Source organism: Strigops habroptila, chromosome 9 (genome assembly GCF_004027225.2).
Source record: "Strigops habroptila isolate Jane chromosome 9, bStrHab1.2.pri, whole genome shotgun sequence".
NCBI lineage: Eukaryota > Metazoa > Chordata > Aves > Psittaciformes > Psittacidae > Strigops > Strigops habroptila.
Genome location: NC_044285.2, coordinates 3,219,719 through 3,244,700, shown reverse-complemented (window position 1 = coordinate 3,244,700; position 24,982 = coordinate 3,219,719). Strand labels below are relative to the sequence as shown.

Below are 24,982 nucleotides of genomic sequence, written 5' to 3'. Positions count from 1 at the left end.
TTTGATCTCTCATCTTCCTTTACGCACATTTATTGCACTAGAATATGCGCCTCCTATATAAAAAGATCCTGTAGAAAACCACAAGATTGTAAATACTAGACTTATGATTTGTGTGCAGTTATATTTAATATTAATAGTATTTTGTTTTTACAAAGCAGTTGAAATAAAATAATAATAATAATAATAAAAAAAATAAAAAAAAAAAAGAGTAGCAAGAACCCCCCCCATCTGCTGTCTACCATCAGTAATCCTCACTGGTTTGGGCACCATTTATAAGGAAAACATCATTGAAAGCAGCTTGTCACAGAGACTCTTCTGCAGTAAATAACTGGCCTTTGGTGCAAGTCTGTGGTGTTTGTCAGTTCATGTTTTTTCTCAAAGTCCCTCCACCTAAAATTCAAGGTATCTGCCAATGATAACATTCTTCCCCTCTAAAGTACCTTCCAGCCAAAAAGAGCAAATCTGGTAACACATGTCTGAGGGTGGTAAATATCCTCATTTCACAGAGATTAGATAATTACATGTGCCTGAGGCTAGACTTTTGGATCGCCAGCCACAGAACCCAGATCTCAACCCAGGCAATTCACCTTGGCTGCAGACAACGCTTCCTCTCTGCAGGGAAAACTGTTCCTTTCTTCATCCTCTCTAAGAGGATCTTGTGTGCTATCAGCTTCTGCGTTACCATTTGGAAATGATGTAAATCTGTTTTCATGTTAACACCTGCACTAAACCCAGTCCCAAAGGAGTCACTGTGACAAGCAAACTGTAGGCAGTTAGACAGTGGGTAAGATCAAGCCTGCTAGTGACATGAGACACTCGGGAGGTTAGCCTCATCCACCTGCTGACGGGCCTCGCCGGCCTGGTCTCCAGGAACAAGTTCCGCCTCCTTCTCCAGACAGGGGGTTATAGCCTAGAAGTACAGAGGAGAAATCCATTGGATTAGTATTCATCCTCAACAGGCCTTCACCAACATGCAAGAAACACCAAAAATAAACCTCACAGTTATTTGCACCTTGTTTACACTTACTACATAGGCAGCATTTTAAGGAAAATGAAAGCAGAGAAAATATCCAGACTTGAGATGGTTTATTTTTGGAGTGCTATCAGTAAAAGCCATTGCAAAACACCTGTGTTTTCATTTGATCAATTTGGATTAAATTAAATTGAAATTAATTACCATTTAATTTCTCTAAGGCTGCACTAAAGCTTTAGTGCTGCTCTGCAGAATAAACAGAGCAAGAACCCTTACAGTAAACTGTGAGAGTGCATCTGTTCTCCAAGAGCCCTAAGAGTTAGGGACTTAAACGAATCTTTTATTCCAGTCCTGCAAGGAATGTTCTAAAGGTCAAAAGGTAAATCCAGTCATTACTACTGTAGGATTTTTTTCAAGGATTTGAAAAGGGAAGTATAGGCAGTAAGGCAAACAGATACTTTAGTTGAGTGTCCTAATGCCATAACTTAGGCAGCTTCACTTTATAAGTACATATTCAGAAAGATACAACTTAGCAAATGTTCTGAACCACGCAAAGATAAAGACAACTGAAAACCTAGTAGTGTTGCTAACCAAGCAGGCTTCAAAGTGACCTGTGCACTGAAACTTCAAGCATTACCTCCCTCTTTGAAGTTTTTCTCATACTAGCCAAGTTCTGCTTTCTACCTTAATTCAGCAGCTGAGCAGTGCAGGTGGTTCTCTCACACCATGCAGATCTACCTCATGAGAAGATCGGAGACCTCTAATTCTACCATCTGTTATTTAAGCAAAGACTTAGGATGAAACTAAGACAGGGAGCAGCTGGAAGGATGCCTCGACCCAGCTGCCCTGGTCTTGGTTCTTCACACAGCCATTACAGGCACTTCTCATCCCCACAGGGCTAAATATCCCATGCAAGAGCTGTAAAAAACATTTGACAGTATCAGACATTAGACTCAGCTCACATTAAACAACATAAGATGAATCAATTGATCAGTCCCTTCAGATTTTGTCATCAGCTGTCAGTAAAAATATTCAAAGCAGAAATTTCAGCACTGCACAATTACTGAGGTTTATTATGTTTAATCAAGAATCTTCAGGTTTCATACATTTAATCAAGTGACTTACTCAGCGCTGCACCCAAAGTGGGTTTCTCTTTTAGTCTGATAAGATTGAGGCTGATCTAGATGATCCTCCCCCCAACTATGGAAAATTATCATTAAAATATTATACCCCAATTAGCACTTGCAGTTACAGCACAGGCTCAGAGGAGAGAAAGGAGACCACAGCTGCATGGCCAACACACAACAGCGATCCTAGCATGGGCCATGGAAAGCAGTTCACCCATCAAGATGATTTCAGCAGTTGACAGTGAGTTTAATGTTAAGATCCTCTGGTGGTTTGTGAGAGTTGGTAAGAGTTTATACATCTGCAGGACTTATATATTCAATAGATCATTATTGTGATACCTGATAAATAAGGTCACATTTTGCCTAATGAAGTCTTTCATCTTCCCAAATCTACATAATACAAAATAAAATATCTTCTTCCTGCATTCAGTCAGTAATACAGGTGGCTGAAAGACAGACCAGATAGTCAATTATCTGACTTTTATAATAATAGGGAAGGGATCCCAGAAATATTGCAAGAATCTATAATTTTGAGTGACAAAAATCTCAGTAAATGGTGGCAGAAGCATTTAGAAGAGAACTGAAACGCTGTTTTCCAGGGGAAAAGCACCACAGAAACTTCCTGCTAGGTTTTGCACTGATTAAAGTCCTCATTTGCAAGGCACATTTTCTTTCCTCCTTGAAGAAGAAGAAGAAAAAAATATGTATGATGACTATGTCAGCAGCTGGAAAAATGCTCTGTTTCAAGCTCACAGTGTCCTAAGGGTTTCATACTTACCACCTTCTCGCAAGGGCCTTTTGGTTGGTTTAGATCTCGGGACTGCTGATGAGGTGGAGGCACCAGATTCTACTTCTTGCTGTTCACAAAAGCAAAAAGTTATGTGGAATCTAATCACTGCAAGTATCAGCTCATCTAATCACATAAACCTAATTGTAACCTGATTAACATAGTTGTTACCTGATTCAGTTTCAGGTTTCCTTTATAGCTTTTTCCTTCTTGCATGCTTTCCCACATCGCTATCTTCTGCCTTCGCTTCTCTTCTTCAAGCTAAGGAACAAATCCAGGATATGCAAGACTAAGATTTCAGAACTAATGGAATCACCAGTGCTACAGAAACAGCTACAACAAAACCCAAGGGCTTGGATTAATGAACAACGTTATAGTTATGCTGACTCACATCTGCTTTTCTACGCTGCCCCACTTAGCAATACCATACTCCTTGTTTTCTCAAGCTGAAATTCCAACCATTAAATGACAGCAGTGATAGCCTACATTTCTAAGAACTTCTATTTGACATTAGGAATAGAAAATGCATGTCTGCAGTGGTAGTTTACCTAAACACCAGTAAATCCCCTCCAGACATTCATTGTGCCTAGTACTAGGTTTCTGTAATCACAGATTTACCTGTAAAAAAAGATAAAGATCAGGCCCACAGGGTCCCACAGACACAATGACTTGCAGTGAAGCAAGTGCCACAGAGATTAATTATTTCACAAAGGAGCAGAATACTACATGTATCAAACATTCTCATTAACAAAGAGCATCAAGACATCAGGTCAGCACAGCATATAGGTATGTGCTTGTGGAGGTGATACCATCCTGGTACCTACTGCCTGTTGCTGCTCTGTGGATCAAACTGTATCAAAAGCGTTCCAGATAAAGAAGGGGGTAAAAACCCACCACCCCCATTCCAGCAGAGAGTGAGTCTCCTATTATTCTGCTATCTAGTGTGGAATAAACCTTTCTATAGCAACAACAAAGCCCTTGATGACAAATTTAAGAATTAAAGAAAGGAACACTCTCTGGTTACCTGTCTTTGCCTTTCTTTGTATCTTTCTGCTTGTGCATTCAACTCCTCCTGCATCCTGAGGCGAGCTGCTGCCAGAGCTTCCTGCCTTCTCACCACCATGTCAGGCTCTAGGAGAGTGGGAAAGAGTTTGCAAAGCTGTTCAATACAAACTGTAGATGGTCTCCTCAAAGATTTGTAATAAGGAAAGGCTCACATCTCTCCCTGCAGCTGGTAGCAGAAAACCACAGCTCAAGTTCAGTTTCCAACCAATCTTTTACAGTAATTTATGTGCTGATCTAAACTGCGTAATATTTTAATATTTTAGAGCAATTACTTTAATGGGATTTTAATGAATAAGGACACCTATGTTAACAACCCCATAAAAAATTAAAATTCACACTTGCAGGATACTTGCTTCTATGTCTGAAGGATTTGTTTAAGACAAATAACTCCAGCAATATCACCCAACCTTTGCAGGGATTCCATTTTTACCCAGAGAACTTCTTTTACGCAGAAGTATGAGGCAACCTGCCCACATCCACTCCTACTCCTTCTGCCAATTGGTCCAGCTTGTCCCCTTATGGCAGCAAAACAGTGGCAGATCTAACATGCTCCATCAGCAGAGGAATTACTTACAAATATCACACGTATCTCAAGAGAAAACTGGCAGTCTCACAAAATCTACATTGAGTCACCACTTCCCTTCACTGGCCTTTAGGAGAAGTCCACGTTTGTTTGTCTCTATATGTTTGCTACCATCCAGTGATTCACAAGTGAAAGAAACTTCAGTACTTTCAGTAATTGTATAGGCAGCTTTGGCAATTAAATAAAGATTTAATTGGCATTACAAAAGAGCACCAATAGGATAAGGGCACGTAATATTTTCTGGGCCCATGTACTGCCACGCCAACACGCCAAAAGAATCAGTACGAAGCACTTATTGTTTGGCTGATCCCTAAGCACAGCCTGTGCTTTACAGCAGCGAGTCTCCAAATGAGGCAGGATCATGACTGTGTAAGATTCACAGCCTGTGCCACCCTTGGGAAGACAACACGGATGAGAGGCAGTCACACCCCAAATGCACACAATCCTGCTGCAGCAGGAACTGTGAAGGAATAATTGAAAGTAGAGAGATCACTGAATCCCAGACTGGTTTGGGTTGGAAAGGACCTTAAAGCTCATCCAGTTCCAACCCCCTGCCACAGGCAGGGACACCTTCCACTAGAGCAGGTTGCTCCAAGCCCCTGTGTCCAACCTGGCCTTGAACACTGCCAGGGATGGGGCATCCAAAACAGATGATGAATATTAATAAAAAATTAATATAGGTCGAAAGATTTCTCCCCGTTTTGGTTTTGTTTGATACGATTCTATTTGGTAGCTGACCACAACTAATTTTAACCACCATTCCCTCATCTCCTGCGCTATCAGAGACCAGCTAATCCTTCATTCTGCTCCTTCACCCCCAACCACGTTCCTCTGGGACATAATCCTTCCCTGGCAACCTTTGAAAAATACACCTCTTGGTCCAACCTCTGCCCAGGGATCTCTTCGGCAACACAATCTCTATGTTTTTGTGGGCTTAAACTGTTATTCCGAGTACCACCCACCATTAAAACCACTTCCAACTCAATCTTTTTGTCGTTATTCACTAAATACCGTGTGTGCAGACCGCAGCAGCTGCCGAGCGGGCCCCCCAGAGGAGACCCCAGAGGAGACCCCAGCACCGCCCCGGCTCCACTCACCCATCGCTGCGTCAGCCGCTCCGGGCCGCCCGCTCCACTGTGCCGCCAGGCGCTGGGACACCTTCTGGAAGAGGAGATAGACGGCGACAGCGGCCAAGAGGATGTACCAGCCATAGCTGGACAGCAGGGAGCCGGCTGTGAGGGGGACAAGCCGCAGGTGAGCGCTAGGCCGTGGGGGAAGGAGCCCACCCAGCCCGGAGGAGAGAAGGGGGAGGCCTGCCCGGCGGGCCCCGCCGCGCCCCCCGACCCCTCACCCGTGTGCTGCAGGAACTCGAGCCCCCCCCGGCCCAGCGCCCCGGGGCCGGGGCCGGGGCCGCCGCCGCCGCCCTCCGCCTCCATCGCGAACCGCCGTCGCCTCACGGCCGGGAGCCGCCCCGCGCGCCCGCCGTCTGCGCCAATCACCGCCCTCCTCGTCCTGCGCCACGTCGGGGTTGGAGAACCAACCAGAAAGTGAGGTTTCCTCCCGCGGGCCAATGGGAAAGAGAATGAAGGTGAAATCATGGCTATGCCGGCCAATGAGAGAAGAGGGGAAGGGAGCTAGGGAGCCAATCGGGGTGCGCAGGGGGCGCGCCGGTCCCTGCCGGGGAAGGGGACGCCGCACACGGGGAGCAAACGGAAACGCTCGTTTATTGAACGCCGAAACGCGCCAGGACGCGGTGCGGGGACGGGGTGGGGGGTCCGCGGCGGGGCCGGGCTTGAGCCCCCCGCAAGGAGAAGCGCCGGACCGCGGCCAGCCGGGGCCTAAGATCCGTTGGGAACCGTATCCTCTTCCATCTCCTCCTCAGCGTCCTCCGACGGGCCTGGAAGGACACGGCACAGGTTTAGGGTGGTGACTGCAAACGTCCACTTGCTTTCCCACAGGATAAGGATATTGATTTCCACCCCCCGAGAGGGGCTGTAATAACGTAAACCCTTAAAAGCAGCCCAGAATGCAGAATCTACATAGCACTAATAGGAACACACAGTTTTAATCTCTGGTTAAGATTTGTCCATGCAGAAACCTCTGAGACACTGTCCTGTACCCTCACCTGAGGCACTAACACTCATTCCAGACAGAGTCCATAACTAATCTTGGTTTTTAAATCACTGGAATGAACTGCTGGGATTTAGCCAATATAGGGAGGGCTCAGGGCTGATGGTCAGCACCTTGCTCTCAAGGAATCCAGGTAACAGCCCTGAGCTGCACTCCAGAGGCCAGACAGGTATTATGCCTCTTAGAGCCCTATGAATGTGGTCCACAGTCATTCTGGTAAACTTACACTCAGTTTAAACAGTTTTTCCTCAACTGTTTGGCCTTTCCAACATAACTCTCTCCTGAGCTCACATAAAGCATCAGGAAGCAACGAACAGAGGTAATATCCTGTTTGGGTAACAGTAACAAAAGTATAAAGTGACCTGATTTTCGTTCTCTGCCGGGAATCTGACCAGCCTGTAGCATGCCCTTCAGCCGCTCCACTTCAGCCAAAGTCGTGGCATTTGCTATAGCAGTCTGAAAAACAGTCAGAAGAACACGATGAATCTTCACACACAGTGTCAGTCCATTTAGAATAAACCTAAGAACAACATTTTTTCCCAGTGAAGTGATGCTAAACTTCTATAGAAAGTCCTACAAAGTTTTAGCTCTAGAAAATTCTGCAAATGACAAAGAACAAGCTTAACTCCACCCTTACGAAATGAGCTGTTTTGTCCTGGGAGAACTCTTAAGCTCAGAGCAACGTTTCATTTAAAGTCTCAAAAAAACCCCAGATATATCCTAACAGAAGAAAAACTACAGAAAAATGACCTAAACCAAAGTTAGGCTGTGCTGCTCCGTTCATATGAACAGAGGCAGGAGTTTCCAGGAGGAAACCTCTCTTCCATTTGGATCCACGGCAGTTTTTCTCCTCCAGTTTTGCCGGCATGTGCTATCCTGACAGATTTACCTTAATTGCCTCGACGTCCCCTGGGGAGGGCCCAGCTTTCTTTTTGTCAAGTTGCAGACCAGCACCTGGGGTGAAGCTTCAAAGGAAAAATAAAGACCTGTTACGCCTTTTGAAGGGCACGCGCTTCTCTAACTTCCAAACTAGGTTTGGAAGCATTTCATTCAATCAAGTGTAGTATCTTATCTTTGTTAACAAACTGATACAGTGAAGAATCGCCTCCTTCAGAAACACCAGCAGCTTGTCCTCGCTGTCCCATTCCCCCCCCCAACCTTTTAATCTGCTCTTAAAGAGAGGCAGGCCTTAACTTTAGAAATCAAGCAGTTGACAAAAGCTATTTGAGTTGGATGTTGTTGAACACTCAGGTGGGCTGTTGCCGTTACAAAAGCAGGGTGGATAAATAAAGAGTAACTGAAACTGGGTTTCCTCCTCTCATATGTCTAACATATTACACAAGCCTAATATTAAACACTAATCTCCATGTCATCTTAACACTCCAAAGAAAAACCTGTAATATGCAAAACTGGATGTTACTGACTGATCAGCTGGAAGGAATTCCTGAAATGCTGACCCAGCCCAAGCTGCAGCTTCTTTTGCAGCTATAGAAAGATTTTCTTTTATGCTTATTGAGCTGTTTATTTCAATCATCTACTTGTTCTAAAACTATCCCAGAACTCATAAACAAGAGCTCGAGTCCATCTATTAAAGTTTTAAATGCTAAATACATTCAAGGTATTTTTTAATTTAACTATGGATTTGGAAATTCTGTTGCCATACATGATCCAGATTCTGATTTCCGAATAGGTAGAGGAAAGAATTAAACTGATTAAACATGTATTTGTAATACTTGTTTACAATACTGGAGATTTTCATCTGCATTTACCCTCCTGACTACTGCAGACTTTACAGTTTATATTCCCTGGCAAAAGAATAAAAAATGAGTTACCCATCATCTAGGGAAAAAAAAAAACCCAAAAGAAACAATGGCCACTTCTCTGCAGATAAATAACAAAAGGAAAAAATTAACATTTCCTGCTTGTTGACTTACATCAACCCACCCTGACCAAATACATCTTTCAAACATACTTCTGAGATGTATTCACCACCATCCAAAACTCGGGATGCTTGGACAAGGCACTTCTGGCGAGCAAAAGCTTTTGAGGCATCCTGCCAGCAGCTGGTGTTTCAGTTTAGTGCCTCACACCACACACAGAACGTGGTGTTTCTGAAGGAGGATGCCAGTGTAAATTGGTTTTTTTATCTTACGTTTTTGCTCTCCTGGCAATATCCTTTGCAAGCTGTGCACCCCGTTTGCCCTTGAACATTTTCTCTGCCTCCTGTCGCTCCTACAGCGATACCACACACACAAAGTTAATTTAAGAACATTGCAGTTTGCAAAGCTTCTGTCTTTGCAAAGAAAGACTCTTTGGCTCATCTTCATCAGTCAACATTGGTACGTGGAGACCAGATGGAAGAACAAGCACATAAACATTGCCCAAACACTCAGACTCAAGACATATCAGCTTAGTACGAGCTCTTTCCCACGCACATCTTGACTGAGAGCAAACAGCCTCTTTCTCCAGTCTTTCTACCAACACCAGAGGGCCAGAAAAGAATCAGACTAAACAAAGCTAGTAAAACTTAATTAAACATCATTAAACAGACTACATACTTAACAGAATGAAACCAGGAAAAAGAGCATGTTTTTAGAGCCACTTATGATACATAGTTTCAATTAAATTTACAACTACAGCAAAAAGCTTATTGTTACTGCTGAATTTTGAAGCATGCAACAAGAAACAAAAGGCATTCATCTTGTGCTGGAAGCAAAGAAAGCCGACTTACTTTGAGTCTCACTTTCTGAAAATCCAGCACTCTGACCTGGGGAACTTTGTGGATGACATACAATCTGTAATGCTTCTTATTTGTTACAGGATTCCTTAAAATGCTACAAAGTCAATAAAGGTTACAAAGAGGTTCTTAATGTAACATATTCAAAAATACACTTACACTGAAATACATTAATATACTTAAAATACATTCATGTGCCTTCTGCAACACCATTAAATAAGCCTAGTGACAGTGTTCTTTGGTATTATGAAAATTATGGCAAAAACTTGCACTTTATCAATTAAGTACATTTTACTGAAGAAGAACATAAAAAACAACCTGAAAATATATATAAAAAAGAAAACCCAAAAGAACCCTAAACCATCATATTTCCTACCTGGACACTGATCAACTAAAAAATCACCAAATTGCTTTTACTTTTGTCCCTTACACCGAACGTGACATTACTGAAAAGTCACTGTTTACATGTATTTTAAAGTATTTTGAAACAACAATTTAAACTTTTAGTTTTTAGGCTTTTAAAGGTGAAGGTTACTTTGGTGCTTGCATATTGGTTTATAGAGATGTTACATCTCATTAGTCCAACTGTCTGTCAGTAACAGAAAGCTTCACCCGTTAAATACCAGGTAGTTCTGAAATGCAGCAGAAACGTTTACCGATTCGACTTTTAGGCATAAAGATTCTGTCACAGCTCATAAAAAGGAGAGCATTCCAGAGCAGAGCAAAGAGCCAGGCCAAACAGCAGAGAAAGAGCAGCTTGTCTTTTCAAGATCACATACCTCAGGTACGTCAATGATTTAATAGTTGATAACGGATCCAGTTCACCCTATGTAATGGGAACACAGTAAGAAATCGTAAGTCCCTTTAGTGAAAAGTCAAAGTCTGATTTGAAAACAAAGTTCCTGAACTCATCTATTTTAAAGACCAATTAGAATTAGTAATTGTTACTAATTAGGATTACTGCAATTAGTTTAACAGGAAATCCACTACGACTTTGTGACTGCTGTTCCAAGGCATGCTGCATGTTCATTGCAATATGCACAACATTAACTACTACCAAAACCATATGACATTACTCTAAAGAACCAACTACTACCAGAAGTACATGACACTACTCTCAGGAGAAAGGTTAAATAGAATGATGACAAACACAAATATTTAAGCTTGTTTCTATATATCCTGCACCAATAACTTACCAGTTCAGCAATGTTGTTGTTGGTAAGAATGAGCTCTGTCAGGCAGGGCAGAGCCTGCTCAAGGTTTTCACCAATGCGACTAAAGAAGAACAAAAACCAAAGGTTTAACTTAGGCCAGAAATTAGCAATGGTGAAAAGACACACAGAAATATGATAACATAGAGGATCTCCCTGTAAAAGAACCCAACCCAACACTGGCAGGAGCTTGGGTCAGCGTCCACTACAACACTTTTTCTAATAAAGCTGGCAATAAATACCAGCCGTTGCTGTAAGAGTACTAGATAGAATATCAGATTTACATTCATTCACTTGCAGGTATTTCTGGTTTTTTGTCTTTATGGGGACTGACTACTGAAATCCAAAGTTCCAGCCAAATTCCAAACTCTGCATCTCACTGTCCTGTCTGAAAAACGAAGACTGACTTTTGCACTGAATGAGGCAGGAAAATCAACGAGAACCTATACAGTTCTCGGTGCAGATTTTTTTGTATAAACCAAACACTTCTACACCTACCCAGCACTGAAAGATGCACAAATACTCTCCCAAAGAGCATCTTCCTCTGCCCCGGGCCCCATCTGGCCAAAATACAACCACTTACCAAATCCTATTGTTATTCATCAGAAGAGTTTTCAGCCTCCTCAAGAGAGGGAATCCATCCAGCTTCCGGATCTCATTGTCAGAGAAATCAATTGCATCGAATTGGTCCAGAGTGGCACCCAAGTTCTCAATAACGGGGATTTTATAGCCTGAGGAAAGAGCGCAAGGCAGAGATCAGATGGTGCCCAAAAGGGAGCAGAAAAAAGCAAGAGGCAGAATGTTGAGAGGCATATCTGGACACACTGAGAATGCAAATAGTCAAAGCATCTCTGGAATGACTCCTCCGCATCACTCACAGACCAAACTCTCCCCCTCAGACCCAACAGCCCCCGCAGCCTTTTCTAAGCACCCCTTTTCCTCCTCCTCCACAAACACCCCAACTCCCTCCCTGTAGGTGTCCCACAGCCCAAACCCACCTTCCTGGCACATCCCTCGTGTGTCCCACGCCAACCACCGCACGTTCCTCCCACCTTACCCTAAATTCCCTTCCCATTCCACACTCCAGGTTCCCCTAACACTGGAGCCTCTTTAACCCCCCCTCCTCAACCCCCTCCGGCCATTGCAGACCCCTCCAACAACCTCCCCCCGGCTTCCCCTGCCCTGCTGTAACCCACTGAAAGCCACAGGCCCCCCCATACCCCACCACAGGCCCACCAGGCCTCACCACAGGCCCCCAAAGCCCCTCCATAGGCCCCTTCCCGGCCCAGGCCGCACCGCCCGGCCCACGGCTGCAGCCTCCCGCTGCCCCGGCACAGCTCCCCCCCGGGGCCCGCGCACCGCGCAGGTCGAGCTCGCGGTCGCGGACGGCGTTGGTGTACTGCGCCGCCTGCTCGATCAGCTCCGCCGTCAGCTTCACCATCCCGCCGGGCCGGGCCGCGCCTCACCGCCGGGCCTCGCCGCCGCGCCGCGCCAGGAGAACCCGCCGAGCGCCGCGCCGGGGCAGGCCGAGCAGCCGAGCGCCGATCCGAGCACCGCCCCGCGGCCCGCCCGCTCCTCCCTCCACCGAGCAGCGGGAGCGCCGCCGCTTCTCCCCGGGCAGCCGCGGGTCCCGCTTCGCCGCCGGGGCCGGGCAGGCACAGGCCGTGCCCCCTCAGGGGGTCCCGGGGCCACCGCGCCCTGATGGGGAGCGGGGGAGAGGCCCCAGGCGGGCCCGCAGCAGTGGAGGCAGCTCGTCAGCAGAGGGACCCGGCGGCCTGCGGACGGCTCTGACCTCCGAGAGCGCGGCCCCGGAGCGCGGCCCCGGAGCCCCGAGCCTGCTTCAGGCCTGTGGCTGGCAGCGAGGAGGCTGCTTTCCCTTGGACGGGGCTGGCTGCTGTGTGCTTAGCGGTGGGACGGTGCTTGTCCCAACACGTGCTGCTCTCTCCATACACAGCCAGGACAGCTTCCCGCAGCTGCAGCTCCTGCTGCTTTCTCTCCTTCAGCCGAGCAGCAGCTCAGCCTTTGCTCCTGTGCATGGGGTTGCCCATAAACACTTCCCCCTGCAGTATTAAGACAGTTGCTTTGGCACGTCTATGTGCATTCCTGGTTTCAGAGAAGCCATGATGGGCTTTCCCTGCGAGACAAAAAGCACTTTCAAGCGTCACTACATCCCGTCTATAACCTGCTTTAGGAATTCGGCAAACAGCAAGGAAGAACGGAGGTGGCTCAGCCTGCCGTGCTTGGCCAGTGTAAAACAGGTCACTGGGTCTGAGGGTGCCCATTGTCAGCGTTGGGCTGCTGTGGCCGAGGCGCTCGGCGCCGCTGGCAGGGCTCGGCTGGTGCTGGAGGGTGACATGGGCTAAAGCAAGCAGTTGAGCACCCCCAGGTCCCAGCCAATGCCTGGTGAATGTCACCAAGCCACCACTTCTGTAGCTCTGGAGAAATACTGCCCCAGCCCTCAAGGCCCCACGAGCAAGCCAAGGCAGGATGATTTCTGGATCCACTGCTATCGAGGGAAGGATGTTTTTCATGAGCCGTGACATTTCAGTGAACCCAGAGGATGTGATAATAGGTTAAACGCTGCAGACACGTTTGGCACTGCACAGGGATGGCTCATACTTTTCCCTTGGGAGCATCTAGCAGCATCACCCCGAGAGGGACTCCTGGCTCATTCCCCAGGACTGCGGCATCAGAGCTGGCTCTGTTCTGGCGGATGATCCCTGCGGAGATGTCAGCTGGGGTCAGGCAGCTCCTGTGCTCCCTGCTTGAAAAACACCCTCGCCAAAGCTGTATAGGAAAGCATGTAGTCAGGTTTTTATAACATCTGCGCTTGTTTAAACGCAGTTAGGCGAGAGTAAGAAAAAGAGAAAGAGCTGTCATAAGCAAAGTCATCAGCAGCACTGTCATACCTGACTCAGGAATCATGTGGTAATAAAGACTTGAGTCATTTGTCATTGCAGGCAGTCACTAAACGGAGACCTTCTTCAGCCTCCTGGAAAGCAGGTCCTGCCTCTGACAAGGCCAAATAAAACCCAGACCTGTCTCCCTTAGCACAATACATCTGTATGCCTCAGCTCTAGTCATAATAGAATTGTATTTGAGAGCAGACAGGTTCTTGGTCTTGGATGCTGCACACAAGCTCTTAAAAGCCCTTTCTTTGTAATGGAAAGCCAAAGCAATGATTTTTAAGATGTGTGTTCCCCCACCTGCCAACTGTGAAATGGCAGACGGTCATGGATGCAACCTCACAGCCAAACAGCAATCCGGGAGTCAGGCTGCACTGAGAATTTCCAGAAAACAGCTATTACAGATTTGGCTTTGGTGCCAGGAGACAATGGAGCAATGGGGCTTTAATAAATTGCCTAAGTATGCATTTATCTTGAAGACACAGCCACTTTGATCCTCTGAGCGAACCAGTATCAGAGGGACTTTAATAGCTCCAAGCAAGCATTGCAATAGCTTGAATAAATAATCTGAATTTTATTACTTTCCAGGAATGATTTCTGAGGGAAATGCTGGAAGCTGATGTTGATGTAGAATTTGTTTCTCTTTCCCTGGCAGGCTGGAGGGCAGCAGAAAGCAGGATAAAGCTGGAACTGCTGGGGACTGGTCATCTTAAATTGCACTGCTTCACCCAGGGTGTATTTTGAGTTACACCAAGGATGTAAGGGTAAACATGTTTCTTTCTTTTTTAGCATTTCAGTACATCTAAATATACCAGTGAGCAGTATTTAGCAGCAAGCTGCTGTGAGCAGAGCTGGCGCAGTACTCCTGATTCATGGCTCCTGGTTTCTGACTATGACACAGCAACAGAAATGAAAGTTTGTCATTTTACAACCAAAGGGGCAGAAGCCATGAGCATTTTACCCCAGTTCTGACCTCTGGTTTGGCCTGGGGCTGAAAAGGGAATCCTGGAGCAATGGAAGGATTATCACTGTATGTGATAAATCATCTGATTATCTCACATTTATCATTTGATAAATGTGAAGACCTGTAAGATGCAGGAGCCCAGAGCAGTGTAGCTCTGAGAAAGCATATTCTCTCATGGGCATGTTCCACTCTTTTCCTTTTTTTCACACTTAAAAAGCTCTGTTTCAGATATCTCAGCACTACCCTGGGCACCTGGCCCATGGTTAAACATTGTAAAACCAACACAACAAACAAAAGGCTCCACAGCTCCCTACTCTCTCCAATGCACCAGTGGCTCCCTAACCTGCCAGCTGAAGGGGGACAGTGGCCCTGCAGCTTCCAGCAGTGATGGAGCACTGCAGGATGCTCCTTGTGCAGGTGGGAAAGGGGAGCAAGCCCTCTTGCCAGCTCATCTGGGATCCCCCACAGCCAGAGAATACACACAGCTGTGCCTGAGCACAGCCCTGAACCCCAGCCAGACAGCCCTGGGTGCACCAGCGATGCCAGCCCAGCCTGGCACGGGGCAGGTATTTGGGATAGAAGTTTCCTCTGAAGTTTCCTCTTTATGAGAACAAAAGGAAGGATTTTGCAGATGCAGCTTGTCTGTTCCTGGGCCGTTTCTCCCACAGGTGCTCTGGAATGATGAGGAGCTCCAGCCAGGACAGCTGCCTTGTCCAGCACAATAAAGACATGTGATGCATCACTGGTTGGGATGGCAGCTGTGTGCATTTGTAAAAAGCACAGATTCATGTGTTGGGGAGATCAATAGTTTATTAACTTAAAGGTCAGTTCACCAAAGCTCCATCTTTGGATTTGGTCGAGGCAGGTGAGGACTGGTGGCTGTGTGGCTCTGCCCCTCTTCACCTGGCTGAGGTAAGCTCTAGCGGGCAAGCTCAGGCAGGGCTCGTGTCATTGCAACCGAAACCAAGCAGGGATTATCCCAGCTCCATGAGGAACCGGTGACAATTCGTACTGTGAATTTCATTGGCAAAAGGTTTAACTCGTTAAAACTATTAACAATGAAAATCAGAACATGCAGCATAGGAAAGAGTGTTTACATACATCTGGCGCAAAGAGTGGCTCTGCAGGGTCAGAGAGAAGGACGTAAGACAGAAAGATTCCCTACTCCCATATAAAAAATAGTCCACAGAGAAAAAACAAGGATTGTATAAGTTATTTTTAAAAATCTGTAAAACAACATAGCCAAGGATATTTTAAACACAATTATATAAACACCACACGACTTACTATTAAGAGAGAGCATGAAAAGGTTTGTTTCGGGGAAGGGGTTTGTAGAATTAAGAGTTTCCTGGCTGGATCCTGGAATGTCTCTTTTGGAAACAGATGCCCAAGAAAAAATAGGAGGATTCTGTGTAAGAGAGAGGGGTGAACCCAGAGAAACGGGGGAAGGATTGTAATGCAAAATGCCAGGAGATTAACTGGGACACCATCTCTTCTAGAGGAAGTATTTAGCTCATTCCAAAACTGAATTAATCAGTGATTCCTAGCAGTTCCAGGAGGGAAATACATTTTGTGGTAAGGCTGTGACCCCACAGGCTGTTCCATGGGGATGGATGAACCCCCCAAAGTCCCTAAGACTCCCTGTAGGTACACGGGGTTTGCCGGCCTTCAGTTACCTGCATGGCAAAGCCCTGTGGATGCACTGGGCCGACATGCCTGCAGAGCCACATGGATCAGCTCTCGCTTTGGTCCTCAAATCTCCAGTTATTGCCACGGCCAGAGAGAAAACCAGCTACCGACCGAATCCGAACAGGAGCACCGGAGTGGGTGGTGGGGCACCGCTCCAGAACCACCTAATTCATCGTTTTACCTATGTACAGAGCACGGCCGTTTGCAGTGCGGGTTTAGATCAGCCGCCACCTAGCAGGAAAGGGTACCACAAACCGAGCCAGAACTGGCTCTTTCTTCGCAGAGGTGTCAAGTCCTGCCTCCTTCGCAGCGAGGGCTCCCGCCAGCCGCTCGCAGCAGGCACATCAGTAGGATCTCTGCAAAGAACCAAGTGTGTGTACATGGATCATGCATTGGTCCCTGCTCACGAGGAGTGTTTGAGAGTATTAATATCACCGCTTGTCTGCTGCCCTTCAGGACTTGATCTTTCAGGGTACGATCCAATCTTGGCTTACCATATTGCTATAGAAACGTGCTGACAGTGATATTAAAGCTATCAAACTTACGAGCGAATGCTTGACAGCACCATGTAAACTCTCCCAAAGCTGAAAAAATAAACTTTTGTCCTAAACATTTGGCAAAACTGGGCTGACAGTTGGTGGAAGTCCTGGATGGATGCAGCCGCTGAACTTTACCCGGCCATAAGACACGTCTGACAGCAGAACTGCACAAACAGCTTCTTTTCACAGAGCTTGTTTGATTTCACCATCTCACAGAAAGTCTTGTCAGCTGGGAGGCCGAGGCAAGGAACAAGAGAAAATGAGAGCAGATTAACATTCTAAATAAACAAACATTGCACGTAACAGGCGGTGCAATTTGTTCCAGTGTTGGAGGAGAGAGAATTGAAAAAGAGTTGCTTTTAAAATGCAGCTTTCACATGATTTTAATGACAGAATAAAGCAGCTTTGCAGTGAGTGGGAGAATTAGCCCCAACACTAAACTATAACGAAATACAAACGCTTGGATGTGTTTGAGCAACAGGCAGATATCCAGTAGCTCTGCCAGGTAAGCTGCCTGCCCACCACAGCCGTGCCCCAGCAAGCCCAGGAGCTCCAGCGCTTTCAGCTTTACATTGTGAAGGGAATCCCCCAAACCCCTTGTTTTTGCTACCAGGGAAGCACTACGGTGCCAGCGATTCTGCCACAACTACTTACCATTGGTACAGGTCTCATTTGTTACACAGGAGCCACCGAGGAGGCTGAAACCATCTTTACACTTGAGGCAGTTTCCACTGGAGCCCTCGCAGGCTGAGCAGTGGTCATCACACCTGGGGATGGAGACTCTGCTGTGATCTTAACAGGCACCAACACACCATCCCACCCATTCAAAATGGGCTGTCAGCCAGAACACATGTCTGCTGGCACTGTGACATCCAGACTGAACCAGAGGGTGTGGAAAATCACAGAATCCCAGACTAGTTTGGGTTGGAAGGAACCTTAAAGCTCACCTAGTTCCAACTCCCTGCCATGGGCAGGGACACCTTCCACTAGAGCAGGTTGCTCCAAGCCCCTGTGTCCAACCTGGCCTTGAACACTGCCAGGGATGGGGCAGCCACAGCTTCTCTGGGTAAATGGTGAATCTGAAGCTTGAAAAGTTATCAAAGTGCCAGGAAAAATGTGCTCAGTGGTGCCAGCTCGATGCGCAGTGACAGTGACATCCCAACAGCGCTTGTCTGCTGGGAAGGTTCAGTGCGACACGCACCTCTCTCAGCAATGCCAGTTAGAAAAAAGGGCTGCGAGGGGAACCTCTACTACTCCAATCCATTTGCTCAGGGAAAAGAGCCCAGCAGCTGGGCCTCCTGCCTGGGGACAGAGTACCCAAAATCCCTGGGAAGGGATACTGATCCCTCATTTCTCCCTGCTGGAGAGCCAGCTCGGGTGAGTGAAACCCTGGGCAGGCAGGGACTGTGTTGTGTGTTCCCAAGTGACCTTTAATCCTTCCCTTTCATGTTCGCTTCAATGAGGCTGACTCCACTCCCACTCCCCACTTAAAGCGCAGAGTGCCGGAGAGTGGGAGCAAATTGCTGCCTCCCGGCGTCTCCCATCTCCAGCACACAGCCCCCGTGCGGGATAAAGCTCCTCCAACACGGCCGCGGGGCAAGCAGAGCAGGTTTGATTGAAAGCTGGAATATTTACCTAAACACTACCATTCCTCCCACACCTCCTCCAAAGAGCCTGCAGCCGGGGCTGAGCCCCTTCCACCGTAGCCCTAAGACATCTTGGCTGGCTGGCTCCGGCGGGGGAGCGTGCAGCTTTGCTGCTCTTAAATCTATAGGGCAGGGGCGTGTGGGGTCCAGCCCCATGGCTGCCCTGGCTGCCTCATCCCTGTTTTAATTTCCCTAGCAAACAGCTCCAGCTGCGAGCTGGTTTTAGCATTATATTTTCCAGCATCTCTCCCAGTGCTCGCCATGGGTCCCAGCTTTGCTCCGGTCACGGTGGTACGTACCTCTTGCAGACTTTGTTGGGCAGCCCATGGCTGTCAGCAGGGTAGAAGCCCTCGCGGCAGGCAGGGACACAGCGCCAGTGGGGTGCAGAGGTTTCTGGGGTACAGGGTGCACAGTCCTCCTCACCCGGCCCTGCAGGGGCAAGGGAGAGGGCAGATGGCACAAGAGTCATTTTGGAGACAGTGCCCCACGCAAGACAGAGACACCATCTCTGCCCTGCTCTTGCCTGAGAGTCTACAAGCTGCTTGTTGTGCCACCAGAGTCCTGCTTGGCTCTCACCCCAAAAATCTCAACTTCCATCTCAAAAAACCCAGCTTCCAACCCCAAAAAACCCAGCCAGGACACAGTATCCTGCTCCTTTGCAGAGCCAAGGGCTGGCCACAGGGGCTTGGCGGTGGACATCACATCAAAATCCCCTCTGGAGCATCAACCACTGCTCCCAAGCATGTACCAGTTTGGCTTTCCCACCCCATTCAGAGTAACGTGGAAAAAGAGATGCTAGATTGGGCTGTGGAGGAGCCGGAAGAGGAAAGGGCTCAGGAGAGGAGTTGGGAAAGCAGAGGGCCCCACTCTGATGCCAGTATATCGTGGCTGGACAGCAAACCTCAGTGATGGAGGTGGTATTATTAGAGGCTTTCCACGCACCAGGCTTGAGAAATGGTCATGCAGGAAAAGGAGACAAGAAAAGGCTTAAAAAATAATTGTGGCAAAGTACATTTACACTGACTGGAATAAGAATTAGAAGGGAAGTAATTTTCTTAAGGGATTAAGAGCCCGTTCCTTTCCACGCTTGCCAACAAGATCAATAAATATTTTGGATTTAGTCTTAGGAAATTGCCCATGTATGATAGAAGAGATTCACACCACTGAACATGAACTGTCTAGAGATCATATTATCATCAGATCTATGATGATTTCGAGAGCAGACGCAAACATTAACAGTGGAAAATAATTGGACTTTCAAGAAGTGAAAAAGGCAGGATTTAAAGGGAACGCCGAGCAGGCAGCAGGGGGAAGCAGCAGTGGCCAGCCTGATCCCACAGGGCGGTCAGTATAATACACCTCAGCTCCCTGACATTTTTACACTGCAAAGCCATCTTCCATCACTCTGTTTTACAGCCTCCCCGCAACCTTATTAAACTGAAGCACCTGGCTTCAGAGGGATCAAGAAATAAAGAATGGCTCCAATAAAAATGTGAAAACTCCCTAAAAACCTTTCCAGTATAAACATATTCCCAGCGGGATGTGCTGGAGAGCCGGGGTTGCTTCCCCTCCGGCATGCTCTGCCTTGGCTCGGGGTGGGTATGGTGGCTACTACCTCTGGATGCACGAGGGTTTGGGGGTTTCCCATGGGGGGAAGGCTGTACCTGTGCTGGTGGGGCAGGTCTCGCACCGCCGGGGCTCCCGGCTGAGGTACATGCTGGGCTGGCACTCCGGCACGCAGCTCTCTCCTGCGAGGCTGCAGGGAAAGCAGAAAGGACATTTGCACCCAAAGCAACAGGCTCTGGAGACTCAGCACAGCCCATCCCCATCTCCACATCCCCCATTGCCTGCAGCAGCCTCAGCCTGCAGCGCAAAAGCATCAAAGCGCCAGCCAGTGTTTCAGGAGGAGTTAAAGTCCTGCCTAGACCAAAAGGACATCTGCAGCTTCCTTAATTAAGTATCCAGGAGGAAATAAAGCTATTTTTTCCCGTGGGCAGCCAGCCAGGCTCTCCCAAAGACCTTTTTGCACCATGAGGCTCCCTGGAATAAAAGGAAATTGGCTGGGCCGGTGCCGCTTCACTGTGGCAGGGATGATTTGAAGTCCTGGCTTAAAAGGATATTGGACAATAAAAAGCAAGCGCCGGCGGATTCTGTCTGACAAGTGCGTCCACTTCTGCTTTTCTGAGGGAGTAGATAATGTTTTGGCAGTGGCAATTTCTTTGTCTGAGAGAGCCCTGCTGCTACACCATGGCTCTGGCTCACTTACAGCCCCTAAAGGGGTCTTGAGTGTAAGATTCTTCCCCTGAAGATCCCTCCTGCTATGGAATCATTCTTCCACACACACTTGGGGATGGAAACAGCTTCTTCCCAATGCTGTTTCCAGAGCTGCCGGCATGGCTGGGCTCTGCATCCCACAGGAGCCGTGGAGCCAGCACCATCCTATACTAGCCCCACTCAACAGGTAAATCCAGGAGGAAACTTGCCCTTCATAATGTGTTTAACACATTAAAAATTGTAATTGCTTTTTTCTCCCCAGTTTAGATGCTGCAACGCCAGGAGCTGCTCTGGTCACAGGTCACCAGATTTGGATGAGCACTTCTGAGCTGGCAGCACTTACCCACAACCCTGGCAAGAGTTGGGGGAGAGGAAATGAAATCTAAATCACCCTTTCCAGTTAAGGAAAGGACATGAATCACCACCTTTAAATCCCCAGACCTCCAGCACTCCACGTCATAGCTGCAGTACCATGGAAGCAGGATCTTGGGTCTTTAACTAACTCACTCTCTAATTTCCCATTGGTTTTCCCAACTCTAAACCACAGATACCGATGCTGCAGGTACAAACACCTCCCGTGCTGGTCTGTTACCTGAATCCTTCTTTGCATGCAGTGCATTTGTCTGCTTCGCCGGCACATTTTTTACAGCTTTGATGACATTTCAGACAGCGTTTCTGACCTTTCAAAAAACAAAGCGAGACGGGGAGAATAAAACCCAGGCAGTGATTTGCAGGCAGCAGTTGGAGCTGCAAAGCTCCACTGCACCCCAGCACCAGGTCCCCACGGCAGAGAGCCACATCCCCCCTGACGGGTCCCTGCTATTGCCAGTGACCTTATCTGTCATTGCTTGCTAAGAAGAAATACGCTTTGCAAGCAGTTAGGATCATTAATTACAGTCTTCTAATTAAGAGCTGAGTTGAGTGCCTCTGCTTTGCACCGCCCTCTGAACACCCAGAGGTTTTCGTCCTCCCTTCACTGTGCAAAGCAGGTTGAGGGGGTGAAATTCAATACTCAAAAATCAAGGTGTTTTCTTGACCCAAGGGACTTAAAATAGAAGCAAACCCTGCATATGCAGGGAAAGCAAAAAGGATGCTTGTACCTTAACAACAGGCTCTGGGGAAGAAACCCAACTGCATATGCAGCTAACAGGCTGAGAGCTGGGCTTGTGCAACCCGGAGAAGAGAAGGCTCTTTAAGGCGAGACCTTAGAGCAGCTCCCAGGGCCTAAAGGGGCTGACAATCTGTAGAGGGCATGTAGTGACAGGACAAGGGAATGGCTTCAAATTGACAGAGATTTAGACCAGATATTAGGAAGACTGTGAGGTTGGTGAGGCGCTGGCACAGGGTGCCCAGAGAAGCTGTGGCTGCCCCATCCCTGGCAGTGTTCAAGGCCAGGTTGGACACAGGGGCTTGGAGCAACCTGCTCTAGTGGAAGGTGTCCCTGCCCATGGCAGGGGTTGGAGCTGGATGAGCTTTACGGTCCCTTCCAACCCAAACCATTCTATGATTCCACCCTCATGCTACAGCTTGCAAATGATAAACATCCTTACGTTCCTCGGCGTAAAACCCGGGCGGGCACAGCACCACGCAGGTGCTCATCTCCTGGTGATGGTAGAGGCTCCTCTTGCAGGCCGTGCACTGGGTCGGTCCCCTCCCAACGCAGCGCTCGCAGCCCTTGTAGCACCGGCGGCACCTCCGGGCACCTTTGTCACCGAAAAACCCCGTGGGGCAGGAGCTCACACACATCCTGGGGAGGAACAGAGGGCTCAGGCTTTGGTGCCAAGAGCCAGGCGCCTCCCAGCAGTCAGGCACTTGCCACGATCCCCTTGCCCACAGTGTTGGTGATTTGGGCTCATTTACTTCTTATTCTCAACATTTAGGGTGTCTTGAATGCCCTGGCTCTATAATAAGGAGCCAGGGACTCTCTTGGCTAGCCACCCCAGCGATAGGTAAACTTTCCCTGTGCCAGCTCAGGAGATTAAGAAGTAGAATCCCCAATTCCAGAATTGATTTGGCACCTCACTTATCAGCCCCTTGGGCGTGGGTGACCCCAGCTGGTGAAGCCATTGCTTCTTTCCCAGCATGATTACATGGCCATGGTCCTCCAGGGCTCTCCAGCTCCATGTCCCCCACCTCATATACCCAAATCCAGGGCAGAGATCCCCACGTCACCTCCTCCTCCCTCCAGTTTCTCTCTCATACACTTCTTTCTCTGTGCAAACCTCTTTCTCTGTGCAAACATCTACCACCCTTGCTGTGGTGCAAGACCTGGGGACCCCTCAGGGACACCCCACCACCTCTCACCTGCCGGTTTTCACGCTGCCCAGGCTGTAGTGGATGCAGTTCAAGCACTGGTCAGCGTTGGGGCCATCACAGCCCTGGTCACCACACTCGGGGTGGCACGGACCTGGGGAGGGAGAGAACAGCTAAGCAGGGGGAGAGGCTGAGCATCCCCCAAATGCTGCCAGGATGCTCTGAGCACACCCTCCCTGGACTGATGGATGTGGGGAATGGGCTGGGGACACTCCACCTATCTTATCCTGCATCTATTATCTTATAGATCTTATGTATCTTAACCTATGGAGCTGCGTGGCTCTGAGTGCTCGCCTCCGGCTCCTCCTCCCCAGCATGAATCCCACCCGGCCATCCCCCATCTGAGCACCCTGGTGCAGGAGCAGCTTTGAACAAGGACCATTCCTTGAGGACCAGCAGGGACACCCGCCCATGCCCGTGTCGAGGTGGGCAGAGGAGCTTTTTTTACTCCTCGGGCGGCTGCACCACCAATTTGTGGTGGGAGCGCTGGGATGGGGCGTTTTGCTACCTTCTAATTTCACTGTCCTGCTGCTCCACGCCAGCCACAGGCACCACTCCTCCCAGCCAGCCCCAGCCCTGGGCAGGATCAGGCCTCGTGGCTCCTCCAGTTTATCCGGGTTTGCATCTTCCCAAGTTATTTGGGGGGCACAAGCAGCAGCTCAGTCAGCACCTACCTGTGTACTCCTCCTCCTCCTCCGCCACCTCCACCTGGCTCTGCAGGAAGGCGGCTCTCGATGGCTCCATCTCCGATGCCGGCACCTCCAGCATCCTCCCGCGGGACTGGGAGCTGCCCTGCGGGGTGTAGGGGTGCTCGCCTGTCCCGTAGAAGAGGAGGCTCCACTCCTTCAGCTTCCCTGTGGGGCACGCACGTCACCCATCCTGCTCCCCATTTCACTCCTCACTGGGGACCCAGCTTTGGGGGAAGCAGGAGGAGGATGGACTGGACCAACAAAGCTTCACCACTGACATGTCAATGCAGAAGCAAGCAATGAACACCCAGAAATGTTCACAACCCCTTGAGTTCCCAACCTGTACAAATGCAGCCATTTATACCTACAAGGGATTTTTTATGCTATAACTCGTCTGATGGACCACAGCATCACCATAGCCTTCACACCCAACATGTGGAGAGAACCTGTAACTTCAAAAGCTCCATAATAGAAGGCTACTTGTGTCTGATAAAAGCCACACACTGGACTATTTTTTGCTGCTGTTGTTCCAGCCATCCCTTTGCCTGACACATTAGAGGTCTGAGCTCAGTGTCCCCTGAAACACTGTGGGGGGCCACTGGTGCCTGCACTGCACCCAGGAGCTGAGGATCCCCTCACTAAGGTCCTCCCTGACTCACACAGCTTTGGGGAGGGAGTCCAAAACCATTGCTGCTTCTTTCCAACGCTGTTTTTCTTTCAGTTCCCCATCAATGCGAGTCAATTCATGCCCATGGCATGCTTGGCTTTAACTACTAATCTCTGCATTTCCAGGAAGGGCTTAAAATGCCCAACATCAAACCCTTGGCTCTCCGAAAGGGCTGAGAAGGACCCACTTGCTGCAAGCAGCAAGGAGCCTGCGAAGGGGTGAGCTTGGGTAGCATCAGCCAGGGAAGAGGTCGGACATGCGCCTCCACCAGAAGAAGGTAATTTGCTTTAAATCCAGAATGTACCGCATAGAGAAAGCCCACGGTGCATGGGGCTGATGCTGGGGATGCAGCAGAGCCAGCAACAGGACACCTATGGTATTTAATTGGTATTAAATTAACCAATTTAATTAACATTTAATACCCATTTTGTCTGTGGGCTGGGAACATCTTCCTTCATTTTCCCTTCTCCCCTCTCTGCTTCAAACCCGGTGCAGACCCTTTGAGGGGGTGCATTAACACATTCATTTCCATCTCATTTTGCCAAGCTGGGTAAAGCCAGGCCCCGATGCCCACAAGGGGCTCCGAAACACCCACCACAAACTGCAAACACAGGCAGAAAAGCAGCTCCGTGGGCGCTTTGCTGCTGCTCTCCGAGTTCAAAAGACTTGGGGTGAAGGCAGC

The 24,982-nt window shown here is 48.4% G+C and overlaps 3 protein-coding genes across 6 annotated transcripts in view; all 3 read right to left on the bottom strand.

Moving 5' to 3' along the window:
- On the bottom strand, positions 1-6,039 carry SELENOS (selenoprotein S). 3 transcript variants are annotated; one of them, XM_030497573.1, is made up of 6 exons: positions 5,887-6,039; positions 5,633-5,767; positions 3,912-4,018; positions 3,059-3,148; positions 2,879-2,957; positions 1-910 (listed from the first exon to the last, which is right to left on the bottom strand). In XM_030497573.1, exons 1-6 carry the CDS (start codon positions 5,969-5,971, stop codon positions 831-833), a joined length of 576 nt encoding a protein of 191 aa, XP_030353433.1. In that variant the 5' UTR covers positions 5,972-6,039; the 3' UTR covers positions 1-830. The 3 variants fall into 3 exon arrangements, with proteins under 3 accessions (XP_030353433.1, XP_030353434.1, XP_030353435.1); XM_030497574.1 differs by having other exon boundaries at positions 2,879-2,954; positions 5,887-6,014; XM_030497575.1 differs by having other exon boundaries at positions 655-2,778; positions 5,887-6,027.
- A 201-nt stretch (positions 6,040-6,240) lies between these two features.
- SNRPA1 (small nuclear ribonucleoprotein polypeptide A') lies at positions 6,241-12,350 on the bottom strand. The gene is made up of 9 exons (XM_030497572.1): positions 11,973-12,350; positions 11,197-11,344; positions 10,599-10,677; positions 10,182-10,228; positions 9,397-9,499; positions 8,818-8,897; positions 7,555-7,630; positions 7,028-7,121; positions 6,241-6,432 (listed from the first exon to the last, which is right to left on the bottom strand). The coding sequence occupies exons 1-9, from the start codon at positions 12,052-12,054 to the stop codon at positions 6,374-6,376; spliced, it is 768 nt and encodes a 255-aa protein (XP_030353432.1). The 5' UTR covers positions 12,055-12,350; the 3' UTR covers positions 6,241-6,373.
- A 2,927-nt stretch (positions 12,351-15,277) lies between these two features.
- The window catches only part of PCSK6 (proprotein convertase subtilisin/kexin type 6), a 35,874-nt gene continuing 26,169 nt past the window's right edge, over positions 15,278-24,982 (bottom strand). For both annotated transcript variants that reach the window (XM_030497571.1, XM_030497570.1), the window contains exons 14-21: positions 23,619-23,798; positions 22,936-23,038; positions 22,182-22,378; positions 21,224-21,311; positions 20,022-20,113; positions 18,657-18,786; positions 17,366-17,478; positions 15,278-16,940 (exon numbers count right to left, since the gene is read on the bottom strand). In XM_030497571.1, coding sequence (XP_030353431.1) covers positions 16,843-16,940; positions 17,366-17,478; positions 18,657-18,786; positions 20,022-20,113; positions 21,224-21,311; positions 22,182-22,378; positions 22,936-23,038; positions 23,619-23,798 — 1,001 coding nt within the window. In that variant the 3' untranslated portion in view covers positions 15,278-16,842. The remainder of the gene's footprint in view (positions 16,941-17,365; positions 17,479-18,656; positions 18,787-20,021; positions 20,114-21,223; positions 21,312-22,181; positions 22,379-22,935; positions 23,039-23,618; positions 23,799-24,982) is intronic.